General features: G+C 38.8%; 1 protein-coding gene across 18 annotated transcripts in view; it reads right to left on the minus strand.

Moving 5' to 3' along the window:
- Nucleotides 1–21,766, minus strand: part of ptprk (protein tyrosine phosphatase receptor type K) — a 188,701-nt gene that overhangs the window by 74,620 nt on the left and 92,315 nt on the right. For all 18 annotated transcript variants that reach the window (XM_048208172.1, XM_048208186.1, XM_048208185.1 and 15 more), the window contains one exon: nt 14,937–15,230. In XM_048208172.1, the coding sequence (XP_048064129.1) occupies nt 14,937–15,230 (294 nt within the window). The remainder of the gene's footprint in view (nt 1–14,936; nt 15,231–21,766) is intronic.

Below are 21,766 nucleotides of genomic sequence, written 5' to 3' on the forward strand. Positions count from 1 at the left end.
TTGTTCAGACAGAGAATGATAAATTCATTACATAATGTATTGCCCATCTCTGCGCTCTCTCATCTGAACACTGTTTGCATATTGCATGATTAATTTTCAGCAGCAATTTGAATGGAATCACCAGAAACTGTGTGTTTGTGTGTTCGAGAGCAAAAGCACTTCTGTTTTCGCTGTGCCGTTATCGTTAAGTTTCAGACCACATTACCATATAAACTCAACAGCTCCGTTCCACAACCTCACGAGAACCAGCAGTGCCAATGCAGCCAAATCAACACAGCACTGCTCAGACGTGTTGTGATGTTTTCTTCTGCTCACCATGGCTGCATTTATTTGATCAAAAATACAGTAATATTTTGAAATATTACTTCAGCTGCTTTCTATGTGAACATGCTGTAAAATGCAATTTATTCCTGTGATCAAAGCTGAATTTCCAGCATCTTCAGTGTCACATGATCCTTCAGAAATGATTATTCTGGTGGAAATATCAGAAACAACGAGAAAAAATGGAAAATTAAGTACGTTTTTTAGCAGCATTACAGCGTTTTTTAAAAATTTGTATACTCTAAAAGATGGGGGATAAAAACACTCAAGTTGGGTTGAAAATGGACAAAACCACTCAACCATTGTTTAAAAATGACTGTATTTCTTGCTTAAAATGAACCCAAAATATGTTGGAAATTAACATTTCTTAAAATGCTTAATAAATGAACATTTATTAATATGTTTAATGAAGAATAATTAAACATTTGTGTCTGATTTTTAATTTCCAGCCTATTTTGGGTTCATTTTAATCCAGACATATAGTCATTTTAAACAATAGTTGAGTTAAATAAAACTGCCCAGCAGGTTAGGCAAACATTTAACCCAACCAATGGGTCAAAACAACCCAATCGCTGGGTTTGTCCATTTTCAACCCAACTTGTGGGTAGAGTATATCTTTTCCAGTAACGTGTAAGCTCTTCCAACCAGCAGCATGAGAGAAAATGGTAATTTAGATGCTATTTTAGTTTAGATTGAGCAGCGTTACAGTCGAGTGAACTCTAATGATCAAACACACCGCTGCAAACTGTCCACTTTCACTCTCATTTGAAGTCTGATCCATTGTCCAGAGAATAAGTTCATTCAGATAGTTCAAATAATCCTCGTGCAGATGCCTGAGACACATCTTGCAGTGCTTTACAACATAATAGCATAATATTTATTACAAAAAATAATAATATTTAGTTAAATGCTTCTGTTCATCAGTTTATTTTTTAATTTTTTTAATTTTTAATGAATTCATCTGTTCAACACTGTCACCTCTGCTTTGTTTGTCTGTGGGGAGATAAACACTGAAATGAAAAAATAATCTGATAATAATATATTTGAAAGTATTCTTAAATATTTTGAGCATTGCACAGAGATGATAACTTCAGTGCAGCTCCAGTAGCTCGTCTGTATCAGTGTTTTTCTCAGTAGGGCTCGTGTGGCGCGGTGTATCCGCTCTGAGGTGTGAGTGAGTATAATGAGCAGTGTTAACGGCCGGAAGCTCTTGTTCATGCACTAGTGCACTGGAGGATGATGGGAGGACATTAACTACACTCCTACACAAACACACACGTTAGCTACTATATACAAGCTATTCGTTCAACATGCAACATAATTCATATCGTTGATATACATTACAAAATATAATAAATATTAGGGCTGCCAATTTAACATGTTAATTTAATTATGAAGAACTTAAAACAACATTTATGAAGGTCAGTGACAGACTTACGTTCAATGATATGGAAATATTTGTAATTTAGTGATAAAACTGAGAATTTAAAAGCCGAGATATGAAAAGTAATAAAGCACAAATATCACTGCGATTATTTGATACAAATAAGTTCACGCATCAACAAAAAACAGTAATAATAATAACATAATTAAATAAAGTTATATGTTATTTTTCTGTCATTCTGTCATCTCAAGATAACTTGTTTTGTCAAGAAATCACAAGAAACAGAACAGAGAACAGATCGTAAAGTGTGAACCCTGTGGGCTTCCGTATGTGCTTCAATTGAGCTTGAAATCTCTGCACCGTTCAAGCATTTTGTTCTGAGTTAATCAATGCTGTGCGAGATTTCTGACAGCTTCAGCTCTATACTGAAAATGAATGTTCATTGGGGTGGTCTTCAAAAGCTGAAGAAATCCCTCACTTTCTCCCAGATATTTCTCGCGTCTGTCTTCCGTAAGGAGTTTCCCCCGTCTGTGCGAGAGCAAGCGCTTACAGGAACACTGATCGGGCAGACTGAACTTCTGAAGCGGTAGCACTGGCGTGTGCAGTAGATTACCTCTCCTCTGATGGGGTAATATTTGGTCGCGAGCTCTTTTTCCATGTCATGTTTTATTCATCGGTTGGGGATTGGCTGTGGGGGGGGTTACAGTTCTGTAATATATTGGGATTTTATTGTGTGGGGAGATTGAAAATGTTGAATTCAGATTCAGCATGTGGAAATAGGCTGTGGTTTATGTGTTTTTTTTGTTGTTTTGCCTGAGGAAGGCGGCTGTAGAAGTGTGTGTGTGAGAGAGAGAGAGACGGATGGTAGATGAAAGGGCAGTAAAAGGTAAAACGGACCGCGTACCTGCACTCCAACAGCATGTTCATCCAATTGGCTTTTTTGAAATTCAAATGAGGACTGTTGAGGACCTGATAAGCACACAGAGTCAACACACACCTTAACCGCTGCACTCGCACAGGATTATGGGTAATAAGGGCAGGGAATAAATATCATTATATGTGCACAAACCCACTTCAGCATGCCGAGGTGGAGTGAGTGAAACACAGGGCCGAGAGCACACGGAGGGTGAATTAAAGGAACGGTCAACCAGAAACATCACCTACTCATGCATCAGGGTGCTTCAAAAAACACACAAGCAAAGAAAAATATAAGAGTATTTGCAGAAAGTTCCTGCTGCTCTTTTTCATATATGAAAGTAGATGGTGAATATCCAAAATTTAACACTATGCCACTTGTAACAAGTTTCTGACAATCTGAATGAATTCAATCTGATTTCAAATTTCATAAAGTTCAGTTTATACGAACCCTAAACTTTGCAGTCCGATTGACATATTCATTTATATCTGTTTGAGAAAGTAGTTAAAGGTGCCTTAGAATGAAACATTGAATTTACCTCAGCATAGTTAAATAATTAGAGTTCAGTACATGGAAATAACATACAGTGAGTCTCAAACACTATTGTTTCCTCCTTCTTATATACATTTGATTTATGCAAAAGACCTCCGAAGAACAGGCGAATCTCAACATAACACAGACTGTTACGTAACAGTCGGGATCATTAATATGTACGCCCCCAATATTTGCATATGCCAGCTCATGTTCAAGGCATTACACAAGGGCAGAACGTCTGGATCTGTGCACAGCTGAATCATCAGACTAGGTAAGCAAGCAAGAACAATAGCGAAAAATGGCAGATGGAGCAATAATAACTGACATGATCCATGATATCATGATATTTTTAGTGATATTTGTAAATTGTCTTTCTAAATGTTTCGTTAGCATGTTGCTAATGTACTGTTAAATGTGGTTAAAGTTACCATCGTTTCTTACTGTATTCACGGAGACAAGAGAGCCGTCGCTATTTTCATTTTTAAACACTTGCAGTCTGTATAATTCATAAACACAACTTCATTCTTTATAAATCTCTCCAACAGTGTGTAATGTTAGCTTTAGCCACGGAGCACTATCAAACTCATTCAGAATCAAATGTAAACATCCAAATAAACACTGTAATTACGCGATTAGACATGCTGCATGGCAAACACTTTATAAAGATCCATTTTGAGGGTTATATTAGCTGTGTGAACTTTGTTTATGCAATGTATTATAGAGTCGAGAGCTCGGGGGGCGGGGAGCACGTGATTTAAAGGGGACGCACGCTGAATCGGTGCATATTTAATGATGCCCCAAAATAGGCAGTTATATAATAAAAAATAAAAAAGAATAATAAAAAATCTATGGGGTATTTTGAGCTGAAACTTCACAGACACATTCAGGGGACACCTTAGACTTATATTACATCTTGTGAAAATGCGTTCTACGGCACCTTTAAACTTTAAACCTTTAAAGGGGTTTACATGGTTATAATTTCCTGTCAGATTATTTGAGGTCGAGCTCAATCGGACTGAGCTGTTTACAGGAAGGCTTTTCATTCTGAATGAGCCATCAATCCGATTATAAAATTGATATAGTTATATTAAAAATCAGAGGTGTTCTGATTGGCTGTGATTGTGTCACAGACAAATTACTTCACGCCATGTCTGGTGTTATGGTGTCTATGGTGCTAACCATATCCGAGGAAATTTTTTGCATAACCAACTATGACAAGCATCATTTTTTCAGCCATTTCTTCTGATAGCCCCGCCCACACTTAATCCTCATTGGACCAAAGCAGTGCTCCTTATGCATATTAAACATGGCAGCGGCAATAGATGCTATTTACACTAAGGCCGTGTGTCCACTAGAGCGTTTTTAGCCAGCTGAAAACGCTAGGCGCTCTGCTTAAAACGCCTATCTGTGAGCGCTTGAGAGCGCTTCTGCAGCGCAGCATTTTTTTTCCGTCGAGACACTTTGTTGCTATGATACAGAATATCAACGGCACTGTTACTTATAACTGATTTTATAAGGTAATTTGTTTCAGGCTAAAAATGTTCACACAATGTGGAATTACTTGCTATGTATGTTCGGAGACCAGCAATATTAATTTCTCATCCATTTTGTTTCTGTATGTTGATGTCGCTGTACAGCAAGAATGTGACAGTTGGTCGGAGTTGTATTTGTCCCGCCCCTCCTCCACTCTGATTGGACGGCTGGCTAAAACGTGACAGTGATGAGCGCAGCGTTTTACTCAAAGTTGAACATTCTTCAACTCGAGGCGACCAGTAAAAAACGCCGAGCTCTCAGCGCTTGAGCGTGAAAAAGACGCTCAGCGCCTCGTTGCGCTCCTGGCGTTTAAAAAACGCGGCGTTCCCATTGAAAACAATTGAAAAAGTACGCTAGCAGCTGGAAAAAACGCTCTGGTGGACACGGGGCCTAAGTGACAATAGCGATAGATTCTATTTACACCCTGTAAAAGTATCAGTTCTTTGCAATAAGTGTACATAGTAATTAGATGCTATCTATACCTTATATTGACAGACACTATTTGCACCTCCGTATTTTGGATGCAATAATATCATAGATCGTAAATTATTATATTTATTAAAATTATTAAATGGATGCTGCCTTTTTGGGAGAATAACCCTTCCCCTAACCCTACCAAATAAACACTTTTATTAAACACTTTTTAGGCAGTTTATTTGCACTTTTAGAACATTATTTTAATTTTTATTAAAAATATATGCCTTTCTGGTGTGATATGTGATGGGAAAATGGAGAAGAGCGAGCTCGGCAAAAGGTGGATTCGAACCCGTGTCGATTGAGCCTCACTCTCTACTGCCGCGCCACTGAAGCTAGTGTAAATAGTGTTTGCCAATGAGGGAGAGACTCCGATTAAGCATAGATGAGGAGAGACTGATTGTGGAAGTTTAGAACCAGTAATTATACGGCATAAAACACAAGGTATGCACTATTAGTCAAAGAAAACTTTTCTTATTAGCTGTGATTTTGTTGCAGCATGCAGCACTTTCAGTGTGGAAAGAAAAATAATGGTTGTCGCTGGAAACTTTGTATATTTTGCTACTTTCTTTTCATTTTCAGAGTGGAAAAAAAACGTTCACTTTAAGGTGATTTGCTTCGCAGTTGAAGATATGGCAGCACTGATCCATTAGGCCAACACTGTTGTTCAGAATAAATGGCCTACCAGAGCGTGTTCCTTCCTATGAGGACTTTTTTCCCCCATACGAAGCCATTAAAAGACCTATAAACACCTACAATATGTTAAGAGTGGAGAAAATCATCTGAATGCTGAAAAGACACAAGCACCATTAACATTAATATCCAGCACCAGCAACGCGTGGCAAAGAGCTCAAATAAAATACAGCGTGTGGCAGGAGAGGAAGTAATTTCCATTTAAATAACGTTCTCTGGACATAAACTGATAATCTCCAGGCTTTATGATGTTTGTCTGCTGGATCTGCAGACCTGCGCTCTTTATGAGATAGGCTGGGACACAGAATATTGAGTAAATACACAAACAGGATCCGCACTCCTACAGTAAAATAGGAAGCCGAGGTGTAAAGCGCGACCGCTCTCAGAAAAGAAACTAGGACATGTAGGTGTGTTTCACACAAACGCATGCACGTTTAATGAGAGAAGGGAAACAAATGAGTATGTGAGAAACGTTCTCATTTATTCCCCTCCACGACACACACTCGAGGTGCCTGATCAATGTCTCTCAAGACCTAATCAATCGTCTTAAACCACAGGCTAATGGGCTTAATGACCTCTTAAAATCTTCTATGGATTGAACGTTAAAATTAAGGTTATTACAGCTGCCTTGAAAGACTCTACGAGTGCAAATCATCTTACTGAAATCATTAGTGGACAAAGCACAACACAAAACAAGTCCTGAGGTGAAGACACAGCTGACACGTTCCAACGGCCAGGCTTACTTACTCAAGCACTTGCACAAACACACTTCATTTAGCTTGACAGAAAGAGTGAAGCGTGTGTGTAACACAACAAACTCTTCTTTCAGAAACAAGTAATGGTTTCTGACGAGCTGGCATGCCTCTAAATACAAGCGATTCATGAGAGAAAACACATAATATTCTGATATTAACAAACCAGCATATATTTCTTCAGTCTATTCACCCAAAGCAAAGCTAGAAAATAGCACTAAAATAAGCTGTAATTCCCCAGCTAATGATCCCTTCTGAGGCCAACATTTAGCACAGTTTAGGCTACAAGTGAAACTTAATTGAAAAATTCACCCAAAAATTGTACTCGATGCCATTCAAAAGAATGATTCGGACATGAACACACCAAGAAGAGCTTAGGTGGCTGTCAAGATTTTGCGTCTGTTCAATATAATGCCACAAATGCTATCGATAGAGCTTAAGTGCTATTGAATATTGCACATTCATTTGAAAGTCCACCATTCGAGCTGTAGACACTTGGCTTCACTATTTACAACTGGCTTCACAACAACATTTCATGTGTCAACTCGTACGAAACAATGCACTCTACTATATGCAAAAAAGATCCATCAATATCCATTTATAAGATTTACCACAGTATCTAATAATGAGCACATGATTTCGTCCAGTCTGTTAAAATGCAGAGAGAACATAAGGCATGCTGCAAGAGGCATGTTTATTGTACTTACCCGGAAGGCTTTCACCTTGACGGACGATGACAATTAGTGATTAGATTCATCCAATCTCACATTCTGCCACATAGGCAGAAAAAATGGGAAGCCGATGTTTCCTGAAATGGCCGATGTTCATTTGTGATGTAGCTTAATTGAAAATTGGCCTGCTAAATCGAGCATGGCGCGCACGTGGGCCTTCGGAGAGCCCGTGTTCAGCACAATCAGCACTATAACGGCACACACTCATTTAGTTCATGATAATTACAGCACCTTTTCTCTCTCGCTACCACACAACCTTATACCTACACACTGTGGTCAAAGTCAAACAGTACAAAACACACAGTCCGGACACGAACACCCGCATGCGCCCACACAAAAAACCCCCAAGGATTTTTTTCTCCCCAGAAAATAACACATCTGTGTTAACCCTTTATTATTTGACATGTTTGACATGAATTTGACATGAATAACTCAGGAATGCAATAAGATCGGATAAAAATTCTTTTTTGGTGATGCTCTCCTACATGTGAGCTGCATCTGGTTCAAATTTTGTGGTGATAGCATAAAGTTTAGTTTAATAAATTGTTATTCATGTTTTCCGCAGCCAAGTGGTGCCAACAGGGGGTAAACTCAGGTTTAGAGGCACTTCTCAGCACTCTTTAGGAGTTTTTCAAAATGGATAGATTCTTTAAAAAGATGACATTCTAAGCTTTAAAATGATACCTATTTTGCGTTATTCAATCAAATGAACATGGATGGGTCCGTGAACATTGGATACACACTGCATCCCAGAGAGATGAGAGACATGTTTTTAGCCAAGTATGTTAAATCATTCCGTGAGTAATATATTTGTGATCAACGAACGAGAATCTGCTTTAAATATTGATGTGCATTTTCTATGATCTGCTCATTTTTCATGAAGTTATGATCACGTGAAATATACATATTTGTATTCAGTTAGCGGCTGTGCTATTTTTGTTGTAAACGCATATTACTCAGACTTATTAGAGGGTGAAAACAACACAACAGAAGCATGTTGGAGGCTTAATATGAAAGTTTAAAGTCTCTGGTTTTGTATGCAAAAAGAATTTTTGTGCTACCTATATGGATTCAATTTTTATTCGCTCTTAAAGAGAGACACGCAAATGGGAGCGCCGGCGCTCCATCCGTCTTAAAGGGTTAAATAGATTATGGATACACCATTTTGAATAGAATTATAAGAATTAAAGGTCAAAGCTAATTTCTAATGATGGTTTTGATGTACCATCACACCCTGAAGGGTTAAAGATTTGTCCACATTAATGGACATCATGCATTAAAGGATTAAACTAATAGACTTCTAATTTAATTTGGAACCAGGAAAAACCCTTCTTTACACATGGGTCCTTCAATTTATATTTATTTGGCATACTTTAATGTATTATACTTCTATACTTTTATATTACTTGATTACAAAAAACACTTAGTCACTGGGCTAAAGAGCCAATTCATTATGTGTGCCGGAATTTGATTTCCATGAGATGTAATCTTAATTGAAATTTGGCTTCAAACGTGGTCACTCAACTCAAACTGCTTTCCTTGCTATAACCACAGGACTCAAGCAAGCCAGAGAATCCTTACACAACTCCATGCTAATTTTGTCCAGGTCAGCACTTTCCTGGTTTATATCCTATAATGATGTCCTAGCGAGACGTACACCTCTCATCACCGGGGTACCTCAGGGCTCAGTGCTGGGACCCCTGACGCTCTCTATCTACACAGCTTTCATTTGCAAGTGGTTTATGGTGATATTTTCTATACATTTCTAAATTATACTCTGCTGTGTGGACCACATAATGATAACTCGTCCTGGCTTGTGTGGATGTCATCAATCCGTATACTTAGGCCTGAACGTCTACATTAATGGACAGACAATTCTTCATCCTTACTTTTGGGGGATGGATATCCAATAACTATTAGATATTGATGACTCTCCAAGCATTTCCAACACAAAGATCTTATTTCCTGCAATCTAGCATGTATGTTTTCTCATTATGTGGTGCTGTTAATTGCTTTGTGACTTTGTAATCAGTCGGTTAATTAATCTCCTGTGTGATGGTTCGAAACCAAGTCCTGTTTAGACTTGTGTAGCCATTCAACTCAGCTACTGTTGGGTAGAAACACACAATGCAGACACTCTGCCAGCTGTGTTTTTGTAGTAAATGGTCAAAGAGCAAAGATCAGAGTACTTTTCCTATTACTTCCTGTTTCAACAAACCTTGTTCCTGCTGACACTATTTATCTAGACAGGAAAGGTCTATGTTTGTGTTCAGAGTGGCATACTGCCACTATACAAACTGCAGTAGTATTAAATTCTCTTGATGTAGGTCTTGACATAAATGCAATTAATAAATATTAATAAAATAAAGAGAATGTGAATAAAACAGAATAAAAATAAAAAGCTATGAAAGCCGGGATTTTTCTGCTATAAATTCTGGACCTCATAACCTTTCACGGATGTAGTACACATTTTTGAAAATGTGTTGATGCCCCCAATAAGCATCCATTATCAAAAGTGTGCGAGATTTTGGGAGCCGGTGTGACTCCGACAGTGTCATTACAGCCCTTTCCATCTCACCAGCGCTGATGCTGGAGCCAAGGATTTGACTTGGAGGTGAAGAGGAGACACCATTTTCCCACTGTTTCCTCTGCTGTCAGAAAGCAAGCTGTGGTGGTGGTCTCCTCTGAAGGCACAGCACTACAGGCAGAGACTGATGGGGAGAGACGGCACAGTAAGAAAGAGAGAAAGAGCAGAAATACCAGATGTGCCGCTACATCCTGCCCTCTGGCTATCAGACACATGGGAATACGACTTTCAAACGTACCCGAACACACTGGAAGTTTGCATTACACCAATTTTTATTGTAAAAGAAAGCAGACAGACGACTACAATTAAGTGACAGAGCTGTCTGTGCTTCAGCTCAAACTAGGCCAGAAAATAAATGTGCAGTTATTTCGACAAATTTCACGATAGTGATCTGAACTGTGATATGATCGACGTGTTATTTCTACACCAGTATGGAAAATAATATATGTGTTTTCAGACCGATTTCCTGAACACTACCATTGGTCAGCCAAAAACATTCAATCTTCAAGAGGATCACCATTTGAAATGTTTATAATTGGGACATAAAAAATGACACACTAAAAGAACAAAACGGCCTAACATCACATTGAAACTGCAGCTCTCATGTTCACACTCGAGAATCAAAGTCACACCTCTTTCAGTGGACCCAAAAGTGAACTGAGGACGGTTCTCTTCAATTCATATTATAAATGGATCTCAAAGTAGATCTCTTTTAGTTGTGATAAAGCCATTTTTTAATTCTAGAAACGAGTGTTCAATAAATCCCGATCGGCATCTGTCTGCGTTGCATCAGAGCGGTGTCGAGCAAAGGCCACCGATTCAATTCCATCTCCAGTTCACGCTTATTTCTCCAGACATCATTATAGACATTGCACTGACTTGTACAATGATGACTGAGGCAATGTTTGACTTCTCATTTATTTAGCAGGGAATCATGGGAAACATGATCAATTTGCTATTTTAGGGAAATAGCTTGACATTTATACAAAATAAAAAGGCAGGGGAGAGATGTCTGGAACATTGTCATAATGGTTTTTCTTGCTGTGATAATCAGGACACACGAGCACCTGCATTCCAATGCATTATTCTCCATCTCCATGCAGTGTCTACAAAAAAATAATCAGACATAACCTTTTCCATTCTGAACTCTCACAGTTCAGCCGAGAGGGAATGTTCCTGAGCAGAAAGATCACCTCTGCTGTTGTAACTTTTCGTTGTGAAAAAGATTACATTCCCATGACATCAGGAGGAACTGAATCTAGTTTCATATTCACAAATCACAAATGAGATCCTCTTAATATCTCAAATGTTTCTCTGACACAGCAATATGATTAAATTGAGAGCAAATGCTGAAGGCTACAGCTTCTTATGTTTCTCCTGACAAAAAGCCGCCAGTAATCCCACACGTTTCAGAATGCCTCAGACCGTACAACATCTCAAACTGTGCTCAGAATAATTAGTCTATAGGAATGAAAACTTTTAATTATCTAGTTCAGTCATCACTGTAAAAAGTAATACGCTTTATCTACTCAATAAAATTGTTGCAACAGATTACGAGCAATATTATTAATTAAATTCAACATATAATAATCAAATGAATTGCTTAAAAGTCAACCATTTAAAATGTGTAAAATTAGCAAACACCATTACAAAAACCACAAACTGACATAAAAAGCAAAGAATCAAATTACCCAACTAAATGAAACACTGATCACCATAGCGGTGACCAAACATTTTCAATAAAATCAACATCAACATCTAAACCTCGGTTAATTCTTGTGTTTCTCTTTCCTTCAGTGATTCTGCTTGTTATCATCAGGTGTCTTCAGTTTTGGTAAAAAAAAATATAAAGAGTTCTTAATTAATCTGTTATTCAGATATTTTTGTTTAAATTTTACTTAAATTTTACTCGTTTTAAATGGTTGACATTTAAGGAATCAATCTGATTAATCCTAAATCAATTCTATTTGTTGAATTTAATTAATAATATTGCTTGTAATCTGTTGCCAAAATTTTATGGAGTAGATATAGCGTATTACTTTTTACAGTGTAGATGGCGCAGACTGATAATTCCTTAATGCAATCTGTTATCAATCACATCATTAGTGCATGGCACAAGTTGATTGGCCTCTGTTGATTCTGCAGCCAATGAGATTGCATGCTCAACTTTCAAATCGTCTGGTTTAGTGTTTTCTGTAGGCGAGTTCCTCTGAACCCCTCCACCTCCCCAGCTCCACCTGCCTAGATCTGCTAGAGGATTTATGTGTGTCTATTCATGCAGCAGAATATCTTACATGCTCACAGCAAATACATTGACATTGCCATATTCATTAACATGCCAAAACTATTCTGAGAGTTGTCATGATTGAAATGTGATAATATAGGTTTAATATCAGAACCATGTCTTCTAAAAAGCAACAAAATTAGAAATCAACTGGAGATTTTCGCTTAGGTTTCCTGAAAACCACTCCAGTAAATCTCCCACGCTTTAATAGTATTCTGTTACTTTGAATGTCTGAAAACAGAGCGACTGCCTTTGAGATGAATGGGGATGCTGACGGATAGCGTTCTTCTCCAGGTATTTGGGACAAACCTGGAAAATTTCAAAAGAGCAGAGGGACAGCTCTGAGCAATAGTTTTTAGCTCAGTTCAGGCCTGAGGGGCTTCTGCTGATCTCAGAGGTTTCAGGAACACAACTGTGATAAAGCCACACCTAATTATGAGCTCAACACACACACACACACACACGGCTGGGGAGCTTCAGTGAGTCTTTAAGAGGAAAGAATCAGTGTGTTTGGCTTGTGCTCAGGCACATACAAGAGGCGATGTTCGTTCAGAAAGTTACGCCTCCTCTCTGTCGCCCTTTTCAAAATGCATACCCACAACCAAGATAAACTATGCTGCCAAACATAATAATATTGATAAATGTGAAATGTGCACACGCCACACAAGCGCCAGACAATAAGGTTTAGCAGGAAACTCACCGACAGACAGAGACAGAGAGAGAGAGAGAAAATGTGAATTTAAACAGAGCACTCGGGCAGACTGGCACCAATCTAAATGTAATTGTGTAAATTCACCGGTTCCACTCAGTTCTCCCTGTCCGAGGTGAGATAAGCGTGTGATTGGCTAGAGGGAGATGAAAAAGCCAGCGAGCGCTCCATCTAAAGCCACGTCTAAAGCAGACCTGGAAAACGTCTTTTGCCAAAATAAAAAAAATATATGAAAGTTCAAATGCGACTGATGGGGGAGAGGGGCTCCTGTTTGAATTTCAATCAGGCGGCGAGCGAGTGGGCCGCCGTACTGTGCCGCCACTGGGGACACAGAGCATCTCTCTGTAATGAAACCATGCATACGCTGCTCTCTCTCTCTTCCACTCTCCGGAAGACCGTCGTCGCTCCGTGCCTCCTCATACGAGCTGCATATCTGTCCTCGCCGAGTCTTGCCACGTTTAATACGGGAGCCATGGAAACCCGCGGAGAGAATGGCATCGCAGCGCTCAAATGAAGGCACAAGGCCCTTATATGCAGTGTGACTGAGTGTTTGCTCTCATACGCTTCCAATTTTATAAGGGCGGTGGTATACGGCGCATGGTTTGAGTCATGATTAACATATAAACACACACACACACAGGGTGAGTGGCATCGATGATAGCTGCTCCACACGCTCTCTTGTTTACTTTATTTTCCAATTATGTTTCTGAAGAAGCTCCAGGCAATTATTTATGTGCAAATACAACACACCGAGAGGGGAAAAACACACTTTCAGTGGAGGTGTGCTGCAGCAGGAACAGGAGGACCCTTGTTTCAATGTCACTTATGGATCGCTGTGAAACTGCAGCTGAACCCGAACCTCCATCTGCTCCAGGGGAGCCCAAAGCCTGCGTTTTGTCCTTTTGTGTGTGTTTATGTGTGTATGATCAGAGCAGGAGTGTGTACACAGAAGAACACCCATGCACCTGTGCAAACTAGGTGAAAACCTCCTGTATTTACACTTCGAGGGACAATTCACCCCAAAATTAACATTTTGTCATCATTTACTCACCCTTGTGTCATCCCAAACCTGTATGACAAATGTCCATACAGTGAAGGTCAGTGTTGTTTTGGACCCCACTGACTAACACTGTGTGGAGGAAAATAGTTGTCCACAAAAGGAAGGTCATACACGTTTGGAAGAATTGATGACAGAATTTTCAATTCTCGGTGAGGGTTATTTACACTGAAAATGATTTGCAAAGACAATGTGACAGGAAGTCATTCATTTTCAATAAGAATTGGCATTTAATCAGCGAACAAGCATGCCATACTAAGTGACTCAAAGCTTATGCTTTTTTCTTAAGTCAAAAGGACTGGATCCCTGAAATTTGGCAATATCGCAGGCAAAAAACCCCAAAGTACTTTAAAGGATTAGTTCACTTCAGAATTAAAACTCACCCTCATGTCATCCAAGATGTTCATGTCTTTCTTTCTTCAGTGGAAAAGAAATGAAGGTTTTTGAGGAAAACATTCCAGGATTTTTCTCCATATAGTGGACTTCAACGGGTTGAAGGTCCAAATGTCAGTGTCAATGTTTCAGTGCAGCTTCAAAGAGCTCTACATGATCCCAGACGAGGAATAAGAGTCTTATCTAGAGAAACCATCGCTCATTTAATAAAAAAAATAAACATTATATACTTTTTAACCACAAATGCTCGTCTTGCACTGTTCTGTTGAAGCTGTACTGAAACTGACATTTGGACCTTCAACCCGTTGAAGTCCACTATATGGAGAAAAATCCTGGAATGATTTCCTCAAAAACCTTTATTTCTTTTCCACTGAAGAAAGAAAGACATGAACATCTTGGATGACATGAGGGTGAGGAAATTATCAGGAAAATTTGAATTCTGAAGTGAACTAATCCTTTAATTGCTGCCAGCATGAGCACCTCCCACAAAAAATAGATAAATATGCACTTGTTAAAAATTTCATGGCACCACAAGTAGAAGGAGGAATGGGAAGTCCAGCAGACTAACCTGCACACTTGGTTCTGGTGATGAGAGCCGGCCCGGGCTGTCCGGTCCCCCCCTCTCCCGGTCGGGTCAGCAACACTCGGATCTCATACTCCGTGTCGGGATCCAGGTGCCAGAGTTTGTAATTGGGCGAGTTGACGGCGTGGGTCTCTGTCCAGCTTCCAGAGGTCATCCTGTACTCCACCTCCTTCAGGATGATGGGGCCGTCCCCGAATATGGAGTTAGCGTTCAGCTGGATTAGCAGGTATGTTGGCCCGACGCCCAGCAGCTGAGGAGGAGCGATGGGTCTCGGGGGCTCTGGAAGAATCAAGAGAAATCTCAGGAAACTGTTTCATAGAGACAGACTGAGCTACACGTGATCATATTCTAATCCAAACCATCCCAATGTGTCACACAGAATCAAAACGTAAATATGTTAAGGAGCTCGTGATTTCTGAACGAAGGTTATTATTATCAGTTAATGTTCTGGAAATCACTTTCTATCAAATTTATTTAATAAAAAAAAAGCACCTGTAATCACACTACTGCAGTACAAAAAAAACATGCTTAAATCAACAAGCAAACCATAACGACACATGCAAATGGCGACAGTATTACACCACACCAGACGATCCAGATGGTCCTTTAGTAACTGTGTGCGCGTCTGCAGATACATTTGGCTTCGCAGACAAGCGGAGAGACATCTCATCCGTACATAAAACAAGCTAGTCATCTATTTTTTACTGGAGGGGGAAAACAGAAAGCATGAAGCTGTTTCTCTGTTTGTTCTGCCGGGTGTAAGTGTAGAGATCCTCACATATCGGAGATGCTCTGGACACTGCTGATGACTTTATGATTATGAATAAATCACGAAGATGGAGCATAGAAGGACAGCGTCAGTACGAGACATCCTGACGCTTGTTTTGGTGACATATTAAAGGCTCTCCCTCATCAGCATCACATTGATTTTGGTGAGGAGCCGTGAAGCGGCGTTTAGAGCTGCGAGACCGTCCACCGGAGCGACAGACAGCTCACGCTGAGAGATGCCGTTTAGCGCGGGACGATCAGATGGAGACGCACTCTCTCTTTCCACCCCAGATGGCTCCTGAACTCTCTATTTGTTTCAGCTAATTAACCAGCCCACATGAAGCTCAGAAACAACACAAAGCGACACGCCAATCACACGCCTGTTGAGTATTCATGTCCATAAACGCTTATATATGAGCAGACAGTATATACTGGCCAACCTAAATTATTATTTTTAGCATCATTTTTGCAGTTCTGGTTGGTGACACTTGTATAGAAAGTACCTTCAAATACATTATTATACCAAAATATCTGACTGCACAACGACACCACTGATCAACCACAGTTTTTTGGAAAAGAAATTAATATTTTTATTCAGCAAGGACATATTAAATTGATCAAAAGTGACATTTATAATGTTACAAAAGATGTCAAAAAAATGCTGTTCTTTTGAACTTTCTATTCATCAAAGAATCCTGAAAAAAACACAAATATGAACTGTTTTCAACACTGAAGGCACAATATGTAATATTTTTGGATTAAAATATCCAAAAGCCACTAGAACAACGTTATATGTTTTGTTTTCGTTTTCGGGTATTATTTTGTAGAAACCATGGAAACACCAAAGACGGTTTAATATATTCTGTGTTTTATTAGACAGGTGAGACACTGTCTGGATACATTTATAGACAGAAAACTAATCATGTTATATAGCTCAACACAGTAAGTCTTATTGTTTAAATCTTGTTTTCTTGATTTACCATGTTTTACCATGCCTAATATCGATCTGTCTTACTGCAGTGTGCAACACGTGTCTCACAGCAGCCGCCGAGCGAACGCTCAGAGCAGCATCATAACAACTTTCAACATGAATATGTATCTAATATGATAAACAGCGCTGCGTTACCCCACATACGCTACAGTAACGTTAATAATCTCATCCATGAACATGATTTCTGCCCGAGTCGCATCCCGATTCTTTTCCACCGGCTGTAGACGTGAAGACAACACCTCCCATGATTCTGTGAAATCAAGACATCACCAAGCCAGGCCTTCGTTTTGAATAAGCGACCTCTAGCGGCGAAAACTTACATAGTGTGCCTTTGATAATAATCAGAAATTAAAATTGAATTGACCGTGTTTTAATTGAAGATATGTCATAAACCATCATGATTTTACTCAAGTAGCCTATAGGTTTTAATGAAATGTACGTCTAACTCATGAAATTATTAAATAACAACCCAATGAATTACAATAAGTATTAAATTCAACATTAACAACACTAGTAACAACATGCCGCTCGGGCCTTCTGTGACAATTTTGGTGGCCCATCTTACCCCAAAGGTCTTTTCACTTCAAAACAAAAAATATAATTTTTACTCCACAAATCTAAAAACATTACTGCGTCCATAACAAGTACACACAAAAACTTTGATATTCAATGTAATATAATAGATCACTATTTTCCAGAGACACAAAATTAGTCAATTAACCTCTTTTTTTTTATCAGTGTTGGGGAAAGTTACCTTTAAAAGTAATGCGTTACAATGTTGCATTACTCCCTAAAGAAAAAGTAACTAATTGCGTTAGTTACTTTTTATGGAAAGTAATGTGTTAAGTTACTTTTGCGTTACTTTTTCTCATCTGGGCTTGATGTTTGATGTTTAATAACAACAAAAAAAGTTCAATTTTTGGCATTTTGAATAAGCCTCAGGATGAAGGAAATGTGCTGTTCATCTAAAGTCATTTCTGATTATTAGTATGTTTTATTAGTAGTAGTATTTGTTTCATTTAATATATTTAATTATTGCAGGTTTGTGTCATATTCTGGGATTGTATTTCACAGTTTAATTTCATTTTGATGAATATTGAATCTGTTTTTGGCATAGAACTATGATAACCTTAACAAAGTAACTTGTGTACTTATCTGAAAAAGTAACTCAGATATTTTGTTGTGAATTTAAAAGCAATTGCATTACTTTACTAGTTACTTGAAAGTAATCTGATTGCGTAACTAGTAATGCATTACTCCAACACTGGCGATTACTAATTAAAAACAGCATAGCCATTCATCAAAAGTGCTGAGATGAGATATTGTGGCATCTGTGGTCAAGAGAAACAATAAAGATGTGTGCGTCTCACCCGGCTCTCATTCGTCTCGTACTGCTTATTTAAAACCGTATCGCAATGAACTTTATCAATATAATCAGCAGCTGTAGAACGTTTTTTTAATTTTCTGAATAAATCTGCCGTTGCTCGGAGTGTTTAAACCGTTTGCGCTCCTGTAAATGAGCGACCTGTGTAATGCTGTTTGAGTCTTAATGGAATAAAGGAATGAAAGGAAGGAATGAGAGTTAATTGATTTATTGTGTGTTCCTGCAGGAGGAGGTGCTGGTATCCCTGTGCAATCAAAGCCGGCTTATTTTAATGCTGTAATCTGATTCCAGTGTGTGTGTGTGTGACACCACTAACAGCAACACGGCAAAATTACATTTCACCAAGTAATCGAATCACAATGGCAGTAATGCACAAAAGAGCTGCCCTTGCACACACACACACACACACACTTTGACATCTTTCTTGTTGACTTGTTTTGAGCCGTGTGATGACATCACCTCTTTTATTTCTCATGTATTATTTTAAATGTGACATTTACCGGAGCATCTGCTTTCGTCAATCACTCTCTGACATGTGAGACGTTACCCTTTACAGCCGGTTATTACAGCGCACGGGCGAATCACCAAACCTTCCAGAGCATGAGCAGGTCACGCTTCACCCCGACATCAAGAGACAGAAACCAGGAGATGTTTTGCTTGAAAAGTGTTGGATATCTGTACCGAACGCATTAACATTGAGTGCACCGATCCCGTTCAGGGAAACTTCTCCATGTTTGTTCGTTCTTTATTACGACGGGTCACTCAATCTGTTGTTTTGGATGTGGATGATGATAGGCAGCCATCTACGTGATATAAAAGATGCTGTTTATTAGCGTGTCCATCAACATAAAACACCGTGGTACATCTGCCTTTTACCACTAATGAAGAGACTCGGAGAGCAGAGTCGCACGCATTAATGTGAACGGCCGCGCTTATTTGTGTTCCTCAGAAAACAAAGCGTCCGAGGGCAGACAGGGCTCTTTAAGGAGCCAGCAAAAAGCCTCATTCGTTTGTGCTTGAACCTGCAGACAAACGACATTCATCTCAATTCATTAGAGCCACTGACACGCGCTCTCAGAGCCACAAACACTCAGACACGAGCGAGAGCTTTTAGCGGACCGGCGTCTGGAGCGAGTGAATGCAGCCGTGTTCATATATTAGCTGAAAGCCTCGACGCGATCTGTTTGATGCTTCGCTGGCAGGGTGAATCAGGGTTATTAGACTGTGATGAGTTTTATTTACATATTCGATTTTAAAATTGATATAATTCTATTCTGTTTGAGACAGCAGCAAATAAACAACTTTTTCAGTTGTTCGTGTAACCTTTCCTTTTGACAGAATAATATGTAAAGAAATCTACAGTCGGCTTTGTGAGATTCAACATCAAAGTGAGGTTCACACAAAAAAATTAAATTTCTGTCATTAATTACTCACCCTCATGTCGTTCCACACCCTTCGTTCATCTTCAGAACACAAATTAAGATATTTTTGATGAAATCCGAGAGGTTTATGACTCAATGTCTATAATCAACACTTTCAAGGTCCAGAAAGGAACTAAATACATCGTTAAAAGAGTCATGTGACTGCAGTGGTTCAACCTTAATGTTATGAAGAGACGAGAATAATTTTTGTATGCAAAAACAAAACAAAAATAATGACTTTATTCAACAATCTCTTCTCTTCTTTGTCATTATCTTACGCAGGTGACGCATCCTTCCGTGTTCACGTCTGAATGCTGGCTCAGTATTGGCCAAAGCTGGTCATGTGATCAGCACGATGCATCACGCAGGAGCCGGCCAATAATGAGTCGGCGTTCTGACGATGAACCTGGAAGCGCTGGATGTAAACAACATATGAGAATGACACGGAAGAGAAGAGATTGTTGAATGAAGTCGTTATTTTTGTTTTGTTTTTGCGCACAAAAAGTATTCTCGTCTCTTCATAACGTTAAGGTCGAACCACTGCAGTCACATGACTGTTTTAATGATGTCTTTAGTACCTTTCTGGACCTTGAAAGTGTTGATTATAGATATTGAGTCATAAACCTCTCGGATTTCATCAAAAATATCTTAATTTGTGTTCTGAAGATGAACGAAGGTCTTACGGGTTTGGAACAACATGAGGGTGAGTAATTAATGACAGAAACTTCATTTTTGGGTGAATTAACCCTTTAAGTGTTGTAATTAATATGCAAACAAACTTTGTTGTAACGGCCATGGATTGAACAGGGTTAATTTCATCAGCGGGGCGAGCGCTGAGAGCGAGACGTGAGCGTGAATCTCTCTCTGTCAGGTGTCACCGGCTGTTTCACGCGGGTCATCCATCATGTGTGGCTGACGTGAGCGCGTGATAGCGCTGTGCCCCACTGTTAGCCTTCCTTAAGCCCTGTCTCATCTGTCTTACACACACACACACACACACACACACACACACACACCGGTGAACACTGCCATCATGCAATTGGAAAATGCACTTGCCCTCGACTCAACATCTTATAGTCAGAGAAATAATCTTTTTTTGTCATTTATTTCACACGCACGAGGACCTGGCAGGGACGTGTTTGATCAAAGCAAGGCCGGGTTAAAAAAGAAAAGGTAAAGAGAGAAAGAGAGACAGACATAAAGGGAAGGAGAATATGTGAGGGAGGAAAAGCAAAAGGAAATATTTCCTGTGGGAAGAGTCACAGCTTTTTTATTTTGAAGTTTTGATGGGGCTTGTGAAGGGAAAGAGATGACAGAAGCGAGCGAATATGGATCAGGGGACACGGCAATCTAACACCTGACGGACAGCGTTAGAGAGAGAGACAGACTGATCCCTGTCTCCTGCACATCACTCTCTCTCTCTCTCTCCACGCTGACAGGATATGTGATCACCTCTTCCTGTCCGTCACCTCACACACACACACACACACACACACACACACCATCCAAAACCAACACTCATCACGCCACATACGCTGGTCTGACCCCTGACATCTGACACCAGACGACACACAACATACTGCTCAACAATTTCACATTTTTTGAAAGAAATTAATAGTTTTATTCATCAAGGATGCATTAAATTGATCAAAAGTGACAGTAAAGACATTTATAATGTTTCAAAAGATTCTGTTTCAAATAAATCCTGTTCTTTTGAACTTTCTGTTCATCAAAGAATCCTGAAAAATCAGTTTCCACAAAAATATAAACTGTTTTTAACATTGATAATAATCATAAATGTTTCTTGAGCATCAAATTATCATATCAGAATGATTTCTGAAGGATCATGTGACACTGAAGACTGGAGTAATCACAGGAATAAATTATATTTTACTATATATTCACATAGAAATAAATTATTTTAAATTGTAAATATAATTCAAATTTTTACTGTATTTTTGATTAAATAAATTCAGCTTTGATCACAGGCATAAATTATATTTTACTATATATTCACATAGAAATAAATTATTTTAAATTGTAAATATATTTCAAATTTTTACTGTATTTTTGATTAAATAAATTCAGCTTTGATCACAGGAATAAATTATATTTTATTATATATTCACATAGAAATAAGTTATTTTAAATTGTAAACATATTTCAAATTTTTACTGTATTTTTGATCAAATAAATTCAGCTTTGATCACAGGAATAAATTATATTTTACTATATATTCACATAGAAATAA

Source organism: Megalobrama amblycephala, linkage group LG11, assembly GCF_018812025.1.
Source record: "Megalobrama amblycephala isolate DHTTF-2021 linkage group LG11, ASM1881202v1, whole genome shotgun sequence".
Classification (NCBI taxonomy): Eukaryota; Metazoa; Chordata; class Actinopteri; order Cypriniformes; family Xenocyprididae; genus Megalobrama; species Megalobrama amblycephala.